The sequence below is a fragment of the Polypterus senegalus genome, chromosome 17 (assembly GCF_016835505.1).
Source record: "Polypterus senegalus isolate Bchr_013 chromosome 17, ASM1683550v1, whole genome shotgun sequence".
Taxonomy (NCBI): Eukaryota; Metazoa; Chordata; class Cladistia; order Polypteriformes; family Polypteridae; genus Polypterus; species Polypterus senegalus.
The window spans coordinates 96,005,882-96,021,662 of NC_053170.1; the positions used below are offsets into that span (position 1 = coordinate 96,005,882).

At 41.2% G+C, this 15,781-nt stretch overlaps 1 protein-coding gene across 1 annotated transcript in view; it reads left to right on the forward strand.

Moving 5' to 3' along the window:
- The window catches only part of p4hb (prolyl 4-hydroxylase, beta polypeptide), a 33,415-nt gene extending 18,614 nt beyond the window's left edge, over window positions 1-14,801 (forward strand). Inside the window, exons 5-10 of the mRNA XM_039740738.1 lie at window positions 4,770-5,000; window positions 5,111-5,311; window positions 5,409-5,529; window positions 6,415-6,596; window positions 9,261-9,356; window positions 13,388-14,801. Coding sequence (XP_039596672.1) covers window positions 4,770-5,000; window positions 5,111-5,311; window positions 5,409-5,529; window positions 6,415-6,596; window positions 9,261-9,356; window positions 13,388-13,453 — 897 coding nt within the window. The 3' untranslated portion in view covers window positions 13,454-14,801. The remainder of the gene's footprint in view (window positions 1-4,769; window positions 5,001-5,110; window positions 5,312-5,408; window positions 5,530-6,414; window positions 6,597-9,260; window positions 9,357-13,387) is intronic.
- The last annotated feature ends 980 nt before the right edge of the window (window positions 14,802-15,781 follow it).

Below are 15,781 nucleotides of genomic sequence, written 5' to 3' on the forward strand. Positions count from 1 at the left end.
TAATATTTCTACTTATTGCTCAAGCATCTAGAACCAATTAACAGTAGCAGCTGAGGTCCCTTGGTGTGCCTTTTTAAAGGAGAGGATCTCTTAATAAAACTACAGTCCGAGTTCAAATTCCCCCTTCTCTGTCAGCATGACAGTTAGGCTGAATTTGGCTGTCTTGTGAAGAACCTATAGATAGATATTTTATTAATCCCAAGGGGAAATTCCCATACTCCAGCAGCAGCATACTGATGAACAACAATATTAAAGAGTGCTAACAATGCAGGTATAACGGACAATAACTTTGTATAATGTTAACGTTTACCCTCCGGTGGAGCTGAAGAGTCGCATAGTGTGGGGTCTCCTCAGTCTGTCAGTGGAGCAGGATGGTGACAGCAGTCTGTCGCTGAAGCTGCTCCTCTGTCTGGAGATGATCCTGTTCAGTGGATGCAGTGGATTCTCCATGATTGACAGGAGTCTGCTCAGTGCCCGTCGCTCTGCCACGGATGTCAAACTGTCCATTTCTGTGCCTACAATAGAGCCTGCCTTCCTCACCAGTTTGTACAGGCATGCGGCGTCCCTCTTCATGCTGCCTCCCCAGCACACCACCATGTAGAAGAGGGTGCTCGCCACAACCGTCTGATAGAACATCTGCAGCATCTTATTGCAGATGTTGAAGGACGCCAGTCTTCTAAAGAAGTATAGTCGGCTCTGTCCTCTCTTGCACAGAGCATCAGTATTGGCAGTCCAGTTTATCATCCAGCTGCGCTACCAGGTATTTATAGGTCTGCACCCTTTGCACACAGTCACCTCTGATCACGGGGTCAATGAGGGGCCTCGGCCTCCTAAAATCCACCACCAGTTCCTTGGTCTTGCTGGTGTTCAGGTGTAGGTGGTTTGAGTCGCACCATTTCACAAAGTCCTTGATTAGGTTCCTATACTCCTCCTCCTGCCCACTCCTGATGCAGCCCACCATAGCAGTGTCATCAGCGAACTTTTGATTGTGGCAGGACTCGGAGTTGTATTGGAAGTCCCAGGTATTTATAGGTCTGCACCCTCTGCACACAGTCACCTCTGATCACAGGGACTGTGAGGAGCCTGGGCCTCCTAAAATCCACCACCAGCTTAATTCTTCAAGATGGAAAGTCTATTGTCTTGTATCCTACCTTCTACAGCACACTACTACTCGAACATGTTTTGGGTATTTTTCCATGTGTAACACCAGTCAGTTTTGAGTTTAAACACCCAAGACCACCATGAATTTATAAGAATGGGAAAATGCTGCTCATCGTATGTGGCAGAGAATTGTGGTTCAGTTCAGATTGCCCATATCTGTTCGACATTTAAATGGCCCTGTCAGACTTTCACTTAAGGATGAGACTAGATTGCCATTTTTGTGCATCATGCATCAAGTTAAATCATGATGGTGAACGTAAACAGTGAGTGGTGCAGAGAGGAAACTAAATATTAGATTTCTGCACTACCAACTATATTTAGAAAACAAGCTCTGCTTCTAAAGTGTAAAAAAAAATTGGAGAGTGGCAACCAAAAGTGTGACAGTCTGAGTTTATGGCATCACTATATCAAACTCATGTGAAGTGAATACATTCCATGCAAAGAAACCCGCAGGCCACAGATATTAAATTTGGCATCTTAGCTTCTGGCATCCTGGCCCTTTTCTGTAAACCTAGAAATGAATGAATGAGTGTTAATTGTTCATCTTACTGCTTTGCCCTTATTCTGTATACTGAGTAGTGTGGTGGAAGACTTCAATAAGACAGTGTAGGTTTTTCACGGGCATTTCAGAATTTCGCCATGGGATTAATAGTTCATCTAATCTAGCTATGAGAGTTTGGATACGTGTGATTGCGTTTCACTGTCCTGGCGTGAGCTGTAAAGGCAGGTTTTGTACTTTGCACTTCCATGTGAAATTTTGTCAGTTGTCCTGTTGCACTCCGTGTGTGTGTTTCTGACCACTGCCCATGTGCTAGACGACAAACCATGGGTACGTTCGAAGAGAAAGCCAGTGTGCATTCGTGGAATGACTGTCTTGGTGTACTGCTATGCACACATGATTGTACTATAAACCAACCAGGGTGTGCATCCTCTGTCCCAGACTGCGTCCATTCAGTTCTGATGTGTAAATTTTTCCTTATGGGATACCTCTTTAATGGCCCACCTTTTTAGCAATGTTAAGGGTAGAATCGCCTTTCATTTCACCAAGTGAGCATAAAGTTCACTTGAGACGTCCTGTATTAACTTTATGGGTTATCTAAACTACTGGTTTATTTTGTCATTTTACTTCAATTATCTTGCTATTTGTTTATTGTGCCGGAGGGTATCATTCTTGTGTTACTGTCACATGTGCAATTATCTTTATTAGCACAGTGTGTTATACAAGGTTAAATAAGCAAGAAAACTATTTCTAAAGTGGTATGCTGATTTACATGCTTTTAACGTATCTACATAAATCCTTACAAGTACACCTTTTTATTTTACATTCTACTAACTGCAGAGAACTCCATTCGGTTTTCTTTTCCTCCGTGTGGATTTAGGTCATATCTAGCCTGACCGGAGTGTCTGCAAGCAGTAAGGGTAACCCTCTCATCCATTGGATTCTATCAATCTTTTACTGTAAATGCTTGGATAATGAAAATAACCCATAAGTCCAAGGAAATGCTGGGGAAAACCTGCATCATGCAGTTGGAGTACCTGGTTGCATCAGTTATCTGCCGAGTATGCTTAAAAGCTTTGACAGGTAAAACTTCTGACACAATGGAAGTGCGCAAATCTCAAATGGACAGATGTTCACTTTAATGGAATGACCCAGTAATCCTAATTTACAAGCCTGTAATTCACTAAAATCCTACTGAATTTGAACCGTTTCCTTACGGTTAAAATTCAAACAGAAATGAGACAAAGCTCCATTGGGAATATGGGGGGGGATTGTGTTGAATTTTTATAGTGCAAATTGGTCACACTAGCCCAGTTGGCTTAATGGGATGGACTTGTGTGAAGGAACGTCTCTTAGAATGCCTATGTGGAGCGCTCCCAGGAAAGGATTAGTAACAGTTGTTGGTTAAGAACATTTGCTTAGCTAATTTGTGCAGAACGTAAGCCACTCGCACTTTTTTTGAGATGTATCCAAAAAACTTGTTTTAAAATGATCATATTCCTTTTTTACCCTATTACAGTGATGTGCCCAGGTGGTTACAAGTTAATAAGGATTTTTCAAAATCCTGAGTACCTATGCGATAATACACTTATCTATACAAGATTTGTTTCTTGTAGCAATTTTTATGCATAGGTGATGGTTTACAGTGGGGTAAGGATTTAGGTTGCTCTTGATGCCAAGATAAGAATTGGGTTACTATGCAGAGCGAGGCTAAACTGGTTGTAGATAAGGCCTCTTATGTAGAGGCACCTTCTGCCTTGCTCATGCAATAGGGGTCTGCTAACTTGAGTTTGATACTCTGTTCAGTTCTGAACTGGCCCACATTAAGACGCATCCCAAGGAGGGCTTTGTACAGAGGAAGAATGTTTGTTTAGAAGGCTCAATTCTACATTGATTGAAGCTTTTACTTTCTCATATACAAAGTATAGGGAAAGTATTGGAATCGTCCAAAAATTGATTTCGAGATTTTGTTGAATCTACATTTTAGACCTTCCTGAATCCAAAATAGTTTTGGAATTGTCTGTAAACGCTAACTCGAGTTCACTTTCACTTAAGTCAACCAAGTTTTGCATACAAGAATGAGGCACAGAACGTAGAATGAGGCACAGAACGTATCAACTTTTGGGCTACCGTATATACTCTCAGATAAGTTGGGACTTGATTCTACAGTTATTTCTGGTATTTTGATGTTGGTCGTATAAATCGAATGTGGAAAACTCTCGCTATTGGTCCAAGGGATTATAATGTGCTAAAGCCCGCCTGAGAGTACCCACCAAGCACACTGAGCACAATACAGAAATACTTGTCTTGCAGTTTACTCCTCAAAAAATCCATCCCCATATCTGAGTATACAAGAAAGTTGAGGGGGAGACCCCCATATGAGCCTGTGTGGTTTCTCCACCCAAGTTTTAACATTTTTTTGTATTAAAAAAAAATAATGTCCTCTTTGGAGTATAGTGTTTGTCTCTAGCATTTTAATAATCCCCTTTTGTATTCTGGTGAAGGGTTAGTACTTCACCACATTAATTGTAATGTTGCTAGCACAGTCCCTTGTGGTGTTAGCTGTACGGTGATAAAAGGGTTAAGTCTGAAGGTTTGAGGAGGGTTCATAGGACTAACCTGGTAGTGTTCATTTTGACTTTGCATTAGTGCTATTAATGTTATGGATGAAATAATGCAATAGGACCAAGAGTGTGTGTTGTAGATTGTAGATGTCTGAACATTTCATCTGCAGTTTTGTATTTTTTCTTACCAAATGTCCATAGATTTGTTTGCAGATGTTCGTGTTTTGATTTAAATGTAGTGTTTCCCCTGTACAGATGGATCAAACGTTTCTTCTGTACCGTCCTGGGTATGGCGTTGATCTGCATCCAGCCCTGCATGTGAGCCCTCCAACCTGCAAGGAAAAACCTGGGGGTTGGTGGCAGAACTGGTACTCCAGCCACCATAAACCTCCCACTGTTTCCATTCCGTCTGAATGAGTGTGGTGCTGATGTGTCGGCCATCGCATGGCTGCACTCCACTCAGTTGGTTGGTCACATGTTGGGTGCAGCAATGCCACTATATCTGTGTGTACTCCTAACCCCTCTTTCTCTCTGTTCTGTTCTAGTTTGATGAAGGTCGCAACACATTTGAAGGGGAAGCAACCAAGGAAAACCTGCTGGCTTTCATCAAGGCAAACCAGCTTCCTGTTGTGATTGAGTTCACGGAGCAGACAGCACCCAAGATCTTTGGTGGTGACATCAAGTCTCATATCCTCCTGTTTTTGCCCAAGAGTTCTTCCGATTACCAAGATAAAATGGACCAGTTTAAGAAAGCTGCAGAAGGGTTCAAGGGCAAGGTAACTTACAAGTTGACTTAACATTTTCAGTGTTAAAGTCACCATGTAAAATTAGTCTATTGAATATGCAAACATGGAACTGTAATTGATGTATACTTTTTATATTGCAGATCCTCTTTATCTTCATTGATAGTAACCTAGATGACAACCAGAGAATCTTGGAATTTTTTGGACTGAAAAAGGAGGAATGCCCGGCTGTAAGACTCATCACATTGGAGGATGAAATGACCAAATATAAACCTGAAAGTGAGGAGATCACCACAGAAAACATTAAGGGCTTCTGCACCAGATTCATTGAAGGAAAGCTCAAGGTACACTTGCATTGTTGAAGAAATGGGCAAACTGCCTGGGGGTTAACATGACCTTCACTGAATATTTACTTTATTTATTTAATTCTTTTTGTTGTAGCCCCACTTAATGAGCCAAGACATCCCCGAGGACTGGGACAAAAATCCAGTGAAAGTTTTGGTTGGCAAAAATTTTGAAGAGATTGCCTTTGATCCAACAAAGAACGTATTTGTAGAATTCTGTAAGTAGTTTTTAAATGAAGGATTTTTTGAGAAGGGCTTGTATTTGCTTGAGGCACATTTGAAGATAAGCTGTCGGCTGCCTCATTTCATGGAGGTTTTCATAAGTGTACATCTTGACAAGCAGAAGATGGCCATGTTGCCTGGCCACCACAATGATGTCCTAACTATGAGTCATTTCTTTATACATTTGTGTAGTTTATCATTTTAATGTGGTAAGTTGAAGCTGGGGGGGGGATCTGAAGATAACAACAAACAGCTCAAGTGACAAGCTTCAATACTAAAATGTTATCTTAACACCCTGCTTGGATGTTGTGCCCCTTTAGAGTTCAGTAAGTTTCTGATTGACTTCTTGTTACATAAGAAATCACCATTAAGAAGTTTTTGAACAAATGATTTTTTAAAACTGACATTTTTGCATTTTTAATTAACGAAAACTCAATCTGGCATGAGTGTTGTGCCTTCCTCTTTTACCTATAAACCTTTCGGGAGTAAATAGGTGGCTTAGATTCCATTTTGTAACTGTATACTACAATAAACATTCTTTAGAAGACCATGTGGGCGGCTGCTGCTGTTAACAAGTAAATGGCAAGACTGTTACACACGTGCTGTGCATTTATGGCCATGTGAAAATGAGCTGAACTAAATTTGGAGGACTGTGTTCTGACATTGCTTATAGTAATGAAATATCTACAGTATGTTCAGAGTTAAAATTTAAGATTTTTTGTTTGTAGGCATGCATGTTTATAAAAGTCTAAAATTTTAAAGTTGCCCAAAACAGACATACTGGGCAATTTTGAAGACTCGCTCTGACTTTATGGGTTAAACGTGTACAGGACATTTGTTGTTGATTCTCAGTGGGTTAACATGGACATTTTATTCCCCAGATGCTCCATGGTGTGGTCACTGCAAGCAGCTCGCACCCATATGGGACAAACTTGGAGAGAAATTTAAGGATTCTGAAGACATTGTCATTGCAAAGATGGATTCCACTGTTAATGAAATTGAGACCGTCAAAGTACACAGTTTTCCCACACTCAAGTTCTTCCCTGTTGGAGAAGAAAGAAAGGCAAGTTTCTTCTGAATGGTAATTAATCTACCCAGCCAGTTGAAATGTGTTCATTCGGGTGGTCCAAAAGATACAAAACCTAACAGATTCAAGTTCTCCAAGGCTAATTTTATTCTTTATCCTACAGGGTGAGCCAAAAAAGTACCAAGTTTCAAATGTTCTACAAAAACGCTACAAGATAAAAATAAATTTCATTATGACTCAAAGGGTATACAATATTTTTTCCTCCATTTTTCAAAATATCCAAGGCGGTGGCCATCATTGGCGATTACACTCTTCAAGACTATGAACGCTCGCATGACTCGTGCGGCCATTTCAAGGGGAATAGCGTACTTGAGAGCTTTAAGGTGTGGAGGTCGGTGTGTTTTGACCTTCGACTAAAAAAATCTCACGGGAGCGAGATCAGGCTAACGTGAAGGCCACCTGACCTCGCTGCCCAGGTAGACCAGCTTCCCTGGAAACATCTGCTGCAAAACTTGCCTGAATCTCGGCGCTGTGTGACCTGTTGCTCCATCCTTTTGACATCAGGCACCCACCTCATCCATTTCTCCCAGTTGGGGCTGCAAGCAGTTCTCTAACCCCCCCATCCCGAAAAGTAAAGTAAAGGCCCACAATGGCAAGATCTGCAATGACACACCAGAGGCCTCTGCACAGTGAATGTTAGTTTGAAGTTCATGGGTTGGTTTCAGCTCAGTAGTGAATCGGTGAATGTTTTGCTTATTTACGCAACCATTTAAATGGAAATGGGCCTCGTCGCTACAAAGGACTATGGCATCTTGATGGATGGTTTGCAGAATGTTGGCACACAACTCTCTACGGCTCTCCCCCAGTCTCTCTCTCGGCAAGTTCCTACACTGTCATCATTTTATGCGGATGGCAATTAAGGTCTTCATGCAAAGTCCTCCTCAAAGACATGTTGGAAATACCAAAGGTACAAACGCACTGAACGTCTAGGAGACTGTAAAATGGGTGCCCCTACAGCTTGGATGTTTAGGTATTCATACAGTCCAAGGATGGCCTGGAGATTTTCTGTTCAATGTTGTACCTGTCTGTCCTACCTTAGCCACCCACTGAAGTGTTTTCTGGTTTGGGACGTCACCGTTGGGAGGCAAGCGTGTTGCGCAATGATGATAAATTCGTTATTTTTTTGAAGGATGCTCAGACAATGAAAGCACAGTGCACACCGGACTAAGTAGTGTTGCCAACAGACAACTCCAAGGGATTGCCTATCAAAGGATTCCCTATACCATGCCAACCCACTCTGCTGCCTCTACCTCTCAATGACCTTGAGAAATGGGGAACTTCATTTTGGCTCACCTGTATTAATTTTCTTAAACATTTTAAAGGCCACTCCATTTGGCAGGTTTTATGTCAGCTGAACAGAACAGCAGATGACTATTCCACACTCGTAGGTCTAAAACATTAGCGTGGTCTTTGGATGATGGCTTGTGACCAGTCAAATACATTCTGCTCCTCATTCTCTGTCTGTCAGTATGTCATCTCTTTTCAATGAGACGTGCTTCTCCTTCAGCTGCGTTTACTAGGGTTAGGCATGCTGACGGTTGAGTCATTGAAGCCTGGATCATGACTCCACTCCACTTCTCTGGTGGTTTCTTAAATTGACAGACCTTGTAGATTCCACCCCGCCCCCCCACAGACATCAAAAGATCTTTGTTTCCAGACCCTCCAACTTCAGCTGTTCAGATTCATTTGTCAACTTAAGATGTCAAGGAATGTCTAACAGCAGCCACTGTGGGCTTTGCACCATCTTGTTTCTGGTGAGACCCTGTCATCAAAAAAGGGCTCAAATAGAAACTCCTACTGGAATGTTCTGGGAGATTTCCCAATCATTTAGCTAATTAAGAACCCTGCACAAGAGTATGTAGGTGGTAATGTTCTGAATGGAGCAACCTGTAAATGTTTCACAAGCAGGCCAAGCAATCTCAGATGGACAAAAATTAAACCTTGGTAGACAAATCCAATTGCTTTTGGTTTGCGGACCACCCTAGGGAAAAGAGGTGAATTTTCCAGTCAGGTTACAGGTGTTACAGTAATGGTAGGGTGCAAAGAGGTTTCTATTCTCTGTAATTTGTGTAGATTGCATTCCCATTTTTTAGGAAAAATTTATTTTGTGAGATTCTACCTTTTGGGGAGTCAAGGAAGCTTAAAAACATTTATACAATAGCTGTCAATCTTCTTGAAATAAAATAAAATTGGAAGTGGTGTGCCCAGTCCAGAAGCGTTCATTTTCACTTCTGTGTTTTACAGATTTTATGCCAGTCTCTCCAGTCTGTACTAATAGTAGCATGCCTGGTGCCAACAGCTGCAAACGTACCTGTGCTTTACAAAAACTGCTGCCTATTTATGTATGTGTACTAGTAACGGTATGTCAGGGCCGAAAGGCTTGAGGAACCCTTTTTTTTTTTTTAAAAAGTTTAGTCATTTTTCATTCAAAAGTGTTTTCTCCCAAATGGCGTGCTCAAAACATTTTACTTGGGTTGGCATTTATTACTGAAATGAGCCAAGGTATGCAATAATGCAAAAGCAAGATGTACATTAGCAGTGGCTTTGGAAGTAAACCCTGGCAAATGGCTAAGCATTTTTCATGCCAGTTGTCAATTGAGGTTTTTCATGTTTAACTCTGAAATTGTTTTTGCTTCCCAGGTGGTAGACTACAATGGTGAGAGAACATTGGAAGCTTTTACCAAATTCTTGGAGAGTGGTGGACAGGATGGCGCTGGTGCTGCTGATGATGATGATGTGAGTATTAAGTTTTTTCTGTCATTTTTGAACTGATTTATTAAATCACATTTAGATTTTTGTGAGGAAATGATGTAATTACAACAAAACAGCTTGACTACTATGCAGTGGGCCAGCTGAATCAATGTGCTCTTAGGCGCGTGTGTTAGCGGTGTGTGTGGTGTTCTACTTTATTCCCCCTTCTGACATGTCAGGCAAGAATGTCTTGTGTCCCAAATTATCGCTCCTAGGGCTGCCCTCTGTATAGTTTCCCTTATGGCTGTGTGTGCCATGGATAGCAAGGATACCATGGTTGTCTGGATATGAGCCAAACAAACAAGACCAGCTTGAGGAGATATAAATAACAGCGTTGAAGGCAGGTTTGTCTTTACATGCTTTATAAAGCTGCGACTTTAGTTTGGTTTTTTTAAGCTGCTATTTAGTTTTTCTAGCTGAAAAGGATTTGACCAGAATTGCATAACGCTGGAGGTAAATAAAGTTAGTCCTGGAGGGCCACGGTGGCTGCAGGTTTTTGTTTAATTAGAAACCAATCCGTTCCAATGACCAATCTTAATTTTGTGGTTGCCATGTCAGGTCAATCTTATCCTTAGAAAGGAAAATTGTCATCCAGATTTTTGAAGTTCAAAATGGATGAGCAATTCTCACTTTTCTCCAGTTTCCTTCCAAAACTTCAGTAAATACACAGGTGTAAGCAGAAACAAATTAGATGGAGAACTGCTGGCTCCTTTTATATGAATCTTATTGCTAATAACAAGCAATTAAAGAAAAAAAAAAAACCCTCGACTGTAGCTATCTAAGACTAAAGCAGTTTAGGGTGAGATCTTGTAAGACGAAATAAAATGAAGCCTTGGTCAGTAAGCTGTAAATGGATTCTAATTAAAGAACTGGGTTGAAGCAAACCTGCAGCCCACTGTAGCCCTCCAGAGGTAAGCAGTGTTGATCCTGGTATAATGGATTAAAGAGCCCTAGTAGCATTTCTTGGTACAATTCTGTTGAATAATTCATTGGCTTAAAGTTCTCTGTGTGTCATATGCAGCCTAAAGGAAGGCAGTATGGCAAAGTGGTAACTTCAGAGACCAGAACATTTCACGTTTTGAACTCCTGAAATCTTAGTTTTCATGCTATTTGATACCATAGTTTTAATGCCTGAAAAACAGAATTCAAACCGGAGTGTTTTTACATGTGTTGGTTGGCCGTACGGATACCCTGGTTCACCCTGGAATGTGCTCTGATGGTAAAGACCTGGGCCTTCATGGTCTAAGTGATTGTGGTGCAGTGATTAAGACTTCAAACCCTGAGGTTGTGGGCTCAAATCCCTCTGCAGACCCCAACCAAGTCATTTTGCCTGCCTGTGTTACAATCGGAAAAACAATCCGTGATCTCCAATGCAAGTCACTTTGGGTAAAGGTGTTGGCCAAATAAGTAGTAGCATTATTGAAACCTGGGACCGTATTGGATCTTTATTGGGAGGGAACTTATTCCCATTAGTCAAATGTAAATGAGAGAGTTGATCGCATCAACTTGAAGTCCAAGTTTATAGTCGTGTGTATAAGAGAAATTTAAACTTGTTTGCATGCCTCCTAAGTAGGGACAGGAGCACATAGCAACTTGAGGGAATATAAACACACATGCAGAATAAATGTGCATATTCAAACCAAAATATTTATACAGGAAACTCCTGTAGCTGAGAGTGGCTGTTGTCCTGCCTTATGAACCACAGAATAAACTGCTATGGAGTCAATCGGTACAAATAGTCGTGGCCAAAAGTTCTGAGAATGACACAAGTATTGGTTTTCGTGAAGTATGCGGCTTCAGTGTTTTAGATCTTTGTCAGATGTTTCTATGGTATACTGAAGTAGAATTACAACCATTATATTCTCAGCAAAAAAAGAAACGTCCTCTGACTTTCAACTGTTTTTACTTTCAGTAAACTTAATGTGTAAATATTTGTATGAACACTAAGAGTCAACACCATAAGACATAAACTAAAAATGTTTCCCAATGTGTCCCTGAATGAAGAGAGGCTCAAAATCAAAAGTACCAGTCAGTATCTGGTGTGGCCACCAGCTGCTTGAAGTACTGCAGTGCATCTCCTCCTCATGGACTGGACCAGATTTGTCAGTTCTTGCTGTGAGATGTTACCCCACTCTTCCACCAAGGCACCTGCAAGTTTCTGGACATTTCTGGGGGGAATGGCCCTAGCACTCAACCTGCGATCCAACAGGTCCCAGATGTGCTCAATTCCTTCGACGATAAACACAAATCCGTCCATCACCCCTGGTGAGACCAAACCGTGACTCCTCAGTGAAGAGCACTTTTTGCCACTCTTGTCTGGTCCAGCGAAGGTGGGTTTGTGCCCATAGGGGGCGTTGTTGCTGGTGATGTCTGGTAAGGACCTGCCTTACAACAGGCCTACAAGCCCTCAGTCCAGCCTCTCTCAGCCTATTGTGGACAGTCTGAGCACTGATGGAGGGATTGTGTGTTCCTGGTGTGACTCGGGCAGTTGTTGTGGCCATCCTGTACCTGTCACGCAGGTGTGATATTCGGATGTACCGATCCTGTGCAGGTGTTGTTACACGTGGTCTTCCACTGCGCGGATGATCAGCTGTCCTTCCTGTCTCCCTGTCTTAGGCGTCTCACAGTGCGGACATGGCAATTTATTGCCCTAGACACATCAGCAGTCCTCATGCCTCCCTGCAGCATGCCTAATGCACGTTCACGCAGATGAGCAGGGACCCTGGGCATGTTTCACAGTCGGTAGACAAGTCTCTTTAGTGTCCTGCGTTTTTAGAACTGTGACCTTAAATGCCTACTTTCTGTAAGCTGTTAGGGTCTTAACGACCATTCCACAGGTGCATGTTAATTAATTGATTATGGTTAATTGAACATGCATGGAAAACATTGTTTAAACCCTTTACAATGAAGATCTGTAAAGTTATTTGGATTTTTAAAACATTATTGTTGAAATACACAGTCCTGAAAAAGGGACGTTTCTTTTTTGCAAATATGGACTCTGCATAAACTTAATGGAATTGCAAATAAAAGCCTTTGGAACTTTTGAAATTCTTGTAATTCTACTTAAGAACACCAGAGAAACAACTGACAGAGATCTAAACACTGAAACAGAAAACTTTGTGCAAACCAAGGGTTGTTCATCATTTGCCTTGGAAGAGAGAAGGTTCCTGAACTGAAAGAACTATAATAAAGTGTATTTAGCTGTAGTTTACTCCACAATAACAGTAAAGTGGTGGCGGGGATCAGAATAAAGACAAGTCCAATACTCATACTCCTCACAAGTAGGCTTCTGCCATATTCTCTTGTTCTTGCTGGCATTTCTGAGAATTCTTCCTAAACATAAAACATGTAATTTTTCGGTTGGGAATGTTGGTGACCTTTTTCAGCATCTCTTTACTTTTATTCACAGTTGCTTTTGTCCAAAGTGACATAATCAATTAGTACAGGAGGGACTGCGTGTTAAATTGTGTGCACAGGTTCTAATCTGATGGTGGTATTAAAGCAGAGTCTGGCAGCATGTTTTAGGTTCTTAACTAGAAGCTGAAGCTGACGTACTTTCTCTCAGTGCTTCAGAATGATTTCTTGTATGTTTCTGAAAGTGCCTTAATGATGACATTTACCCATCGTGGAAGACTAATTTGAATGTAGGAAAGTTAGATTTAGGGGAAGATACGGTTACTAATGAAGTTTTCTAAGCATGTTTTGGGAGTTTGTGGTTGCCCTGTACAACCAAAGTGCTCATTCCACTTGTATAACGGGAATCGTGCCCGATGGAAGAATCTGGTACATGGTGGTGGCCGCATTGCTTCTCAGAAGTCTAATTTGAGAGAATGTGTCCCTGTTGATGTAACTGCAGCTGTCACTGCTGATTTGGCGGAGGCTCGAGTAGAATGTGGACACTGAGGTTGAAGTGCTTCATTTCCACAGGATGAGCAGCATCTTGCTTTTTTTTTTTTTTATAAATTTCTGTAGCTTGACATTTCCACATTTTTTTTTTTTTTTCCCCCACAACCCAGGATCTTGAAGATGACGATGCAGAATTGCCAGAAGACGAAGACACCGATGGACACGATGAGTTATAAATGAAAAATGGAATGAGGCACATATCCCAAAAACACTAACATCACTTAATTTGAAAGTGTTGCATTAGGATGGGGTTGGAGGGACTGAAGAGTGCTGAAATTCAGGAATTTGAGAGAAATGTGCAGTTAGGGGGGTGGGGTGGGGAGACCTTTTTTTTTTTTAAGTAGATTGTGTTTTTTTTTTTTTTTGTACTGGTTTTTAATCCCCTCCCTTTCCTCCCCCACAACTATTTGTTCATTTGAAAATTGTTTCTCTGAAAGCAGTTTAATCAGTATACCTAAGACACCTGTCCAGTCCATTTGTGTGCAAAGTTGCACATTGTTTAACAGCATTGTAGCATTAGGATGTACATATTTTTAAATCTGTCCAGCTTACCAGAGTATTGCTGTAGACTATATCTACAATATGCAGACGTCACATATTGGTTCAGAAAGTCTACACATTAACAAATGTAATGTATTTGCTCCATCCCCTTGGAGGATTAAGTCAAGGTGTGCGTTTCCACTATTCTGGACCTTCCTGCCCCACCCGGTTACTGATGTGTACTCAAAATTAAATTAGAGCCTGGGTTGAGCCCGAAACTGCTGGCTTCATATTCTACTACCTTCTGATCAGGGTTTAAGACAGGAGCATCAAGTGCCAGCTTTAAAGGGTCTTGTTGTTCAATTCTGGAATGGGGGGTTTGGGTAAGTTGGATATTTAATTGGTTTCTGAAGACGCACTGATCTGCCTTTGCATTAAAACAAACTAAAATGGTCTTCTGGAGTGAAGTTGGTCTATGGAGTGTCCTGCAATGCCATCCAAGAAAGTCCTTGTCACCCCCATACCCCACCCCAATTTGGAATGTATCAGGGTTGGGAATTTGCTATTAACTATATAGATGTGTAGCTCAAGATTGTTGGTAGAACTTTACATTTTGTATCCCCAAACATATTTGTATTTGTGAAGCGCCTTCGGTGTGGGTGGGATGTTTGCAGGGTTTAGGGCTTGAAACTTCAAAGCGACTGACTTTAAAATTTTGAAGCATTCCATGTTCAGGTTCCACAGTGGGGAAGGGGGGTGGGGGGTGTGAACACCTGGTGGCCAAATAAAATAAAAACCAAAATTTTATGTCCTCAGTTTCACTTCATTGGGTGTGGGGAGTTTGGAGTGCGTTCTGCTTGAAATTTGCAGCCTGTTCTGATGCTATATGACATGGTTGAGTCACTGTCTATAATACTGTATATTCAATCCTATCAAATGTAATATTTTTGGGGGCATTGTGGAAGTGTCTGCCTCACTAAGATAAGGATATTAACTTTGCAACCCCCACTGGGAAAAAAAATAAATCCTGGTATACTAACCCTGTTTGGAGTCCTTTTGAATTTCTTATCAATTGTAAGAATTGGTTGGTGTTGCAGAGCCGAGTCGACTTGAACTAATCATCCAAGTTGATTGCAGGCTTAGTTTTATTAGCTGCCTGTGCTTTTTTTGCTGCCTTTGCTTCTTATTGATTGGACTTTGTTCATTATTATTTAAAATGTGACGGCTTCTCCACTTCTCAATTCTTTCTTGTGCTGTGGGGCTAAAACATGGACTGGGCTGCAAGCAACCAGACTGCCGATTTTTACCCTGGTGAACTCCATACCAGTTAAGCTTTTTGGATACGTTTAGGATAGGTGTCTCCAACTCCAGTCCTGGAGAGCTAATGTGGCTGCAGGTTTTCATTCACTTTTCTTAATTAGTGACCAGTTTTTGCTGCTAATTAACTATTTCCCTTTATTTTAATTGACCTGAGATTTTGAACTCAATTTTTTTTTTTCTCTTTAATGAGATAGGATTAAAAGTATCTATCTAAAGGGAAAGTCGCATACTCCAGCAGCATCATCATACTGATAAACATTAAATTAAACAGTGATAAAAATACAGGTAAAACGGACAATAACTTTGTATAATAACGTTTACCTGCCCAGGTTGGTATTGAAGAGTCAGTGGGGTCTCCTCAGTCTGTCAGTGGAGCACCTAAATGTAAATTTGACGTGAAGTGAGCCAACAGATTACCAACTAAGTTGGGGCCTCAAACTCCAAACCACTTCATTCAGTTTCTTAATTTGAAGCCAATTCTCGTTGCTAATTAAACCAGTTATTTAATTTCATGGCGCTCATTCTGTCATGGCAGACATTTCCAAAACTTTTTTTTTTTTTTGAGAGGTCAAATGTTTTGTAGACCTGATCAGAGACATTACTGAGGCCTTCACCTTTATTTTCAATTACTGTGTTGTGGATGCAGGTGGTTGTGTGTGTGCATTGTGTGTTTTTAATATTGTTTGGTTGCTAATTAAGGGGGG